This window comes from Micropterus salmoides, unplaced genomic scaffold, assembly GCF_014851395.1.
Source record: "Micropterus salmoides isolate LMB-PRFRI ecotype aquatic unplaced genomic scaffold, ASM1485139v1 Ms_hic_scaffold_6, whole genome shotgun sequence".
Taxonomy (NCBI): domain Eukaryota; kingdom Metazoa; phylum Chordata; class Actinopteri; order Centrarchiformes; family Centrarchidae; genus Micropterus; species Micropterus salmoides.
Window position 1 is genome coordinate 21,733,353 of NW_024044348.1, and position 8,208 is coordinate 21,741,560.

The window sequence follows — 8,208 nt, forward strand, 5'->3', positions numbered from 1 at the left end:
CAACAATAGTGTTTTTGTGTGATACGTTATTGTCAAAAACATCGGCTGAATGGATGAATCATTTCTTTGTATTTAATTATATCATTACATCGGTGTTAGCATTTTTTTAGAGTTGTTTAATGGTTCCTGCCACTCCCCACCCATGTCTTTAACCCTTATGTATCCCTTTAAAAAAAACAAATTTTACAACAAAATTTATGCGTAAGGACAAAATTATCCTCATTTAAACCCATTATAACATCTTTAAAACATTTAGCTTTAATCATTGTCCCACCTCCCAGGCGCGAATCCAGACTAACACAATGGACCTGCTCTTATTCTTCTCTTCTCCTGAGAAACTTCTGTCAGCTCAGCTCATGCCTTTGAATGTCAGTGTTTTATACCCTTTTATATCCTGCATTTTCTCTGTGCCCTTGTTTCTTTAATGGTTTTACACTCACTCACTCACTCACTCACTCACTCACTCACTCACTCTTGTGGTGGTGGTTCCACCTCTGGGCTGAACATCACTGTAAAGTGTGTCTTCCCTCTTGGTTATTGCCTCACTATTGTCCACTGGCTTTGTGTGCAGGGGCTTTTTGTGTAAGGCTGGCTGGAATCGGCCTGTTTACTGTGATTAAATGGGAGCAGAGGAGGATGGGGGACTGAACCGTGACTCTTTTTAGAGTGGAGGAAAGTTGCCATACACACTGCAGTGTCATAGCTCTACATCAACCTTTGCTGGGGCACAAAGCATCCCAGTCTGTTAAAAATAAATATGTATAATTAAAGACATAAAATCTTTGTGCAGTGGTAATTTTGTTTATGACACTCCCCATTTTCTCTTTCGTGAAATCATTAATTAACAATTCAGGAGCTGTTAACACTACCAGAGTTTGATTCACATGTTTTTAAACTTGTTTTACACTCTGAATGTTCATATCTGTAACACATTCCCTTACTGTAGCTTAGGGTTGCGACTAGTATTTTTATTATTTGTTTTCTCCACCATGAACATACAGGTGCATCTGAAAAATTACAATATCATGGAAATGTTCATTTGAACTTCACTGAACAGACTGAGAGATTAAAGGCTCAGGAAACCTTTGCAGGTGTTTGGAGGTAATTCGCTGATTAGAGCTCATCTCAGTTCAACATAGAGTTTTGATTTCCATGAGCTGTAAGCCGCAATCATCACGATTAAAACAGGCTTGAAATATTTCACGTTATGTGTTATGAATCTACAATGTGTTCACTTTTTGAATTAAATTACGGAAGAAAATGAACTTTTCTACAATATTAACATTTTTTGAGATGCACCTGTATATCAATTAAATATTAAATCTATAAACACCCCAAGTAATTTAAATTTACAGTGATGATAATTAGTAGAAAAACAAGCAGATCCTCGAATTTGAGAGGCTGTAACCAACAACTTGTTTTACTTGGTAAATCTTTTGGGGGTTGTCAAATTGTATTCTCTGTCAATCAATCAACTTGCTAATTGTTTAAGCACTCGTATTAAGATAAGTGTGCCACTGGTCAATATTAATGACCTTGATTACACAATGGTAATAACTGGACTGAGCACAGAGGATTAAAGTTCATGTACTGGGTTGCACAGGGTAATATGTCAGTCGTGTGTCGGTACCAGGAGTTAGAGGAGGTTATTGGGAATGAAAATGGAAATTGGCTTCTCTTATTGTGAGTACACCTTTTTACTAGCTAATGGAGCCTGTTAACCTCCTTTGGCGCTGCAATATGCAGAGAAAACTGATTTGCAGTCACAAGAATGGGGAGGGATTTGTTAAACTCATATCAGCAGAAGTTTGCTATAGAGAAAAGAGCAATACGAAAATCAAGGCAGTTTCTGTTGTTGGTGGTGGTTGTTGTTGTGTTTTTTTACACTGAGTAAGCTGTTGAGTTGAACAAAAGGATCCCTCTAATGTTTATGATGCTGTTTGAGTCAATGCTGAGATAGGAAACTGTGACCGCAGTCTTACTAAAATAAATGAACAAATAATGGATTTACTATATATATTTATTCATTTATTATATCTTTTGATTCAGGCAGTGTGAACGGCAGATGTCTAAATTCATGTTTCTGTCAGAGAAGCCTGGATCCTGTAGTTTTGAGTCCGTGGTATAGAAAAGTACAATTAGCATGACCAGAGTATTGTATTTACATGGCCTCATGTGATAACTGATCATATCTCTTTGTCTTTCTTTTTTAGGTATTCGGTGATTATTATCACTTCCGGCATCGTACAGTGGTGAAGAGGTCTCTGTCAGATCATAGAGGGACACAAGTCCGTCTACAGAAAGATCCTAAGGTAAAACGTTTATTTTAAGGGCCACAGTTGATGGACTGTGTGAGGTATTTATTCAGCATTTGGCCCAGTAAACACTGGCTACAATTAATTGTAAGAACTTTTGTTATAATTAGCTTGTAAATACTACTTTATTTAACTTTTTTTAATTGAATGTAATCTTATAATCACTTAATCTTGTTTAGCTCCAGTGTAATCATGTGAGATGTATCTTGTGCAGTATAAACTGAAGCAGTGATTATTTAGCAATATTGTGGTGAAGGTATTACTAAAGTATGTATTATTAAAGTATGTATATTGTGTTTGGAACATGCTGAACATTTTGGTGGATACTGGTGTGGTGAATTATGCTGGTTTTAGAAATGGCTTAAGGTTCTTAACAATATTTTGACAAATGCGAAACATATGGCAGCCTACAGTATATCTTTCAGAAGAACAGAAAATGTAGTACTTTCAGTTAACAGGGCTTTTATTTCTGCGTAAATTACCTGAACATCAGTTACCTGAACATCATCTTCTTAACTCATGATGTTCATTTTCAATATTGTAGCTGTGTATTCACCCATTACTGTTCAGAAGTATTTGCGTTTTTGACATGAAACTTTATGGTGACTGATTCATCATTTAAAATCTTAGAAAGCTGTTGTGTTTAAGATTTCTTTCACACCTAATTTGATTGATATTAGAGGTTAATTACTTAGTCTACTAAATGGTTAGGTTATTGTGTGTACTATACGGTGAGTAAGACAGTAGAAACAAAGAGGAATACAACAGCCAAGGGGCAAAGATCCAACCTCTGAGTCCTCATTCGCCACCTTCTTTTTTTAATGGCTGTCTCAGACGAGTCACGGAGTTCATGCTGGCCATTTCCGTTCACCTGAGTGCTCGAAGGTGAGCTGTGGACGTTCCCTGGACACACGGACTCCTCTGTGGATCTCTGTGAAATTTGTTCCTCCCCCTTGACTGGTCTAAATTGGAATTTCACATTTCTTCATTGCTGTTTTGCAAGAGTTTGAGGTTAGTTTGAAAATGAGTCTGTGACCTAGCCCATCGGGAAGGACAAAGGGAGGAGTGTGAAATTAACATTCATAGCTGTGGGAATACGAGAGGGTGTGCGGCTGAGAAAGAGGACGTACGAATACTTTTAAAACAATCTGATAAGCCTCCAACCTTTTGAAAGTACTGATTGAAAGCTGACTGACTATAATATATATGAATATAATAATATAAAAACCTTAAAAACAAATAGGGTCATTTGAAAGGCTTGGTGACCTTTGGTTTGTGAGTCTACTAACGCCTAAAATTGCTAAATAGCTCACTGCATCAAAGTAAATGCACCTAAAGCAACGACATCTAGAGCTTTTAAAGTTAGATGAGCAAATTAAGGGTCAGAAATATAAAAATACAGCAAAATCTTACTACAGGTTACTACGATGAATCTACTGTTATTTTCTCGGTCAATTGTTAGATCATGTGTGGCCTATAACATCACAAAGCAGTTTATAAACCATCATAGTTTCCTACAGCCCAAATTCCAGTAAACAAATCTTGTTTTATCCAAACAGTCCAAAAACCCCAAAATATTTAATTTACAAAGATCAGGAAAAATAGCAAATGTTCACTTTTGAGGGGTTTAAAAAAGAAAATGGTTTGTTCTCTTACTTAAAAAAATGACTTGAGTGATCAATGAAAGTGGTTTTAAAATTTTTAAACATATAGTTTTACAATTTGCCCCTCATTCACCCACACATAGCAGCGAGCTAACATGCAAGTTGGTGGCCTTCAGGAGCAATTTGGGGTTCAGTGTCTTGCCCAAGGACTTTTCAAGGTGTGGACAGGGGGAGACGAGGATCGAACCGCCATATCACAGCTTTACTTCAATGGCTTCCCCACAATATTTTAGTAGTGTCCCTTTTTGTTTTCTATAATATCCGTGGACAGGGGAGTGTTAGTCTGTTGCAAACAGACAGCTCTCTCTTCATCCACAGTAAAATTTACATGTCAGTTTCAGTTGACAGCAGCATTTCAGAGCAGCTGTGTACCTGTTTAATGTTGCTGAAACAAAGACAAAACACACACACACACCAAAACCCAGAGCAGCTTCTCTTGCCTTGCTTGCTGACACTCTCCGTCAATGTGAAAGTTATTAATTGGAACTGCTGGCTGCTATTTGTTTGTTGCACCTCCATGGTTCAGTGGCTGACGACGCTGTGCATTAGACAAACGTGTAAGTGTTTCAGCAGGGTGCTTTTGATAGCTGTCATACCCAGAGCACAATGGGTTACAATTAACAATGAATATGAAATGGCTCTGGCTTTATATTATAATAGTGATCAATTAATCCTATACTGATCCCGCAGATTGGCTCATGCTCTTCTGCTCTGTAGCTGAATCTTCCTTTCTTTCCTCCCTGATCTGAGTTTTCAATCTTGTGTTGCATTTTGTCCTTCTCTTGGTGATGGCACCTACCATCACTTGGTGAAAAATATTTCCCCATTTCTCTATATATCATAAGACTGTATCTTCATTCTTTCTGTCTCTGTAATCTCTGGAAACTGCTTTAACATGTTTAAATCTAAATTGTGTCCAGTCATTTCGAATGCCATAATGCAACTGCATACGCATTATTTCTGTCAAAACTAAAAATCCATAGATCATACAGCTACACAGTACAGGTGCACGCTGGAAACAGGAACTTCTGCTCGGTTTGTTTGTGTCCGTGTTAGAAATGGTACACCTCCCTCTTTGGGATTTCCTTTAACACTGCGGCTCCGTTTCCTGTTGTTGAATTCCTTTTTTCCCACAGCACCTCAGAGAAAGTGGAAACCATTCAGGCGGGGTTCAGGTCAACTTGTCAGCACCCTACAGGAATTTAGAAGATTTTATTTTATTTATTTGTTTGTGTATTTATTCAAGGGAGCTTTGCAAATGCTGCAATAGCTTGCAATTTGACCAAATCCCCTCAGTTTCTTTTATGTATAGACTCTCTCATATCTAAACATTGATACATTTCTGTCAGTGTGCTGCAATGTGTGTTATCAAAGCTTTTATAAACCAGCAGATCGTTGCAAATTTGATTGGTATCAGCTGCACAATTTTTCTGATAGGGGAACACAAATATTCCTAATAGGAGGAAGTTTAAATCAGAGAGAGACTGTCCCCGCAGCTTTTAAACTGGTCGAGATGAAGCCTGAACAAAAGGCTCAGTAAACTTGCTTTGAAGAGTGTGCAATTACTCACAAAAGCACCTGGATCTCTGCCAGATCTCATAGACTGGCTAACAGAACCCTGTTAATAGGGTCTATTGAAGATTTGAAACTCGGGTCTATCTCCTACCTCCACGCCTTCTACTGTTTTCTGTTTTTATTCTGCTGCAGCTGCTTTGTTGTTGTTGTTGTGGGCACTTGGCATTGCCTCAGTCTTTTTGTTTGGTTAGTTGAAAAGTAGAGAAGAAATAGCACCAACACGGCAAAGCAACGAGTGGCTCAGAAACATCAAAGTTAACCATTTAAGTATCATTTGTTTGACAGTGTTTGCGGCTTTTATTGCGGTCTTTCATTTCTATGACAGGAATAGTAGCAGCTGTAACATAAAAAGCTTTGGCATAAATATAAAAGACACACTGATCTGTACTTTAATTGGTATTATGTTCTTTTTATGGTAATGATGCTGCATTTGGCCTCAGAGGGAGGATGCTATGTTTGTATAATGAAGACGGAAAAGCAGTGGGTGGGCAAAAAGAGTGGGGTGGGGAATCTGTTTGTTGGACGGATAGGACAGTCCACCTAAACATGAACCGAGCCGTCTGTTTGTGAACATTAGTTCTGCTTTGGATCAGCCTGGACGCGCGGTTTTCCATTTTCAAAGCTCATTCATAATGAAAATGCTGTTTGTCAGCGTCTCTGGTCTGTCACAGACTATTAGAGAATTTTCCAAAGACTCTTCGTGTGAAAATTGCAAAATAGAAAATGGCAATATTTGTTATTACTCTCTCCGGCCAAAAGTAGGAAATCTGTTCAATATGAATTATGAGTTTGGCACCTGAAAAATATGGCTTCCATTGTTTCTTGTTCCTGTTTACTCTGAATATTGAGAGGGAAGAGAGCATTTTGTTGGAAGACTTTGATCTCAAATTCAGTTTAATATTAAAATATTAGTATTTTTGTGACCTCTCCTACTCTACTCAAGTGTGAATAGAAGCAGTCACGTTGTCAGGAAAGGTATGCACAAGATTACAAAGTTCTTACATATCATGGTTTTGGGTATATCGTGCAAAACAATACACCATGCGCTGCAATTATAATGAGATGGGATTAAGGAGCAGATTTGATGCAGCTACACAGTGCAGTAAAGAGCCCATTGCCTTGTATATTAAACATGACTTCCTGTGTTGCCCCAGATAACAATATTGCGCAAACATTGCATCTTTTCAATCTTAAGTATCCTGTGTTTGAACAGAGTCGGCATGTTGGTTTTCCACAACAGAGACCTACCTTACGTACGTGTGAAAACAATTCAGGTTTCATACAGGATTTCATGTGTGATTTGTTGAGAAGCGGATGAGGCAATGGAAGAGGGGAAATCACACACAACCGCCTGATGACGCAAGAGAAAAAATAGCCTCTTTCTGTCTGACTGAAAATCACACAGACTCGTGTAATGAAGTTGAATTTGGTCCCTACAACTGAGTCCTTGTCCCTCAGACAGTAGAGATCTTTTTCAATCGACGCCATTTTCTTTAAACCAGAAAGCCAAAATTAAAGCCTGACTGAGAGAAGTGTGTCAACGGCTGCCTTGCTGTCTCTAGAAACACCCTTTGTCAAAGTAATTATATGTATGTAGGAATAGGTTTGGGACTGGGGATGTGAATCTCTTATAAAAATGTGAGATGGATAATATACATATTTATACTTTTGTGCAGCTCCTATAATTGCACACTACATAGTGAAGAAATTGAGAATGTTTGCATTATAATAAGAATAGCAAACAGTATGGGCACGAAAGCTTCACAGCAGTTTCTGAGCAGTTGCACATTTTTCTGTGACATGATGTACTGCCTTGATTTATCTTCTCATTGTTGTCTGCAAGAGAATTTACCAGAATAAAATGCAGAAGCAATAGGAAGCAGGCATTTATTTTGTGAATGTGGTAGATAAGATTTAATTTCGTCTACCAAAGGTCCACAGGCTGACAACGCCAGCGCAAAGAAAAAGCATCTATTCTGCCAGTTTTTCAATGTTTTTAGACCTATTCTTAATTTATATTCTCAGCATATACAGTAGGGAGACTGTCCGATTCACAATGGGGTGAAAATGGTTGGCTACTTTGTTGGGTTTATCTTCCCTTTTCGATGCTCTGGAGTACAAATACAGACAGATTACTAGTTATTTCCTCGCGCCGACACAACGACTGCCAGTTGAATGTTGGAGGAAGTCTTTACAACTTGATATATCCCGTCTGTTTGTCAGCAGCAGTTCTTTGACTTTGTGTGTCAGGGGGCCCATAACTGTATCACTCTCTAAGTGCACATGTTCAGTGTGAAAAAGTGGTCACCCAGTTTGGTGTATAAACATGCCACAGCTGTACCACAGGGCTGGCCTCATCATTTCCCATTAAAGAATCGGATGAATCCTGGTGGGAACGTTTCCTCCACTTGGACTGATTGAGCTTCACCAGTTTAAGGGAGAAACACTGACAAGAACTCCCACACAAACCTCTCTGCTCCTTGAAGTGAAATTATTCCATCATGCCGTAGTGTTGAATTGGTGCTGCTTCAGTGTAGCAGCTAATGTGACCTTCATTACTTCTTTCTTCTTTTACCCTTGTGTCTGTAGTGATCTGCAGAGAGAGAGAGAGAGAGGTGCGCTGCGATTTGTTTGTCCTTCACATCAGGTGCTGC

At 38.5% G+C, this 8,208-nt stretch overlaps 1 protein-coding gene across 2 annotated transcripts in view; it reads left to right on the top strand.

The window, feature by feature from the left end:
- The window catches only part of furina (furin (paired basic amino acid cleaving enzyme) a), a 78,654-nt gene that overhangs the window by 35,562 nt on the left and 34,884 nt on the right, over window positions 1–8,208 (top strand). For both annotated transcript variants that reach the window (XM_038701758.1, XM_038701757.1), the window contains exon 3: window positions 2,214–2,312. In XM_038701758.1, the coding sequence (XP_038557686.1) occupies window positions 2,214–2,312 (99 nt within the window). The remainder of the gene's footprint in view (window positions 1–2,213; window positions 2,313–8,208) is intronic.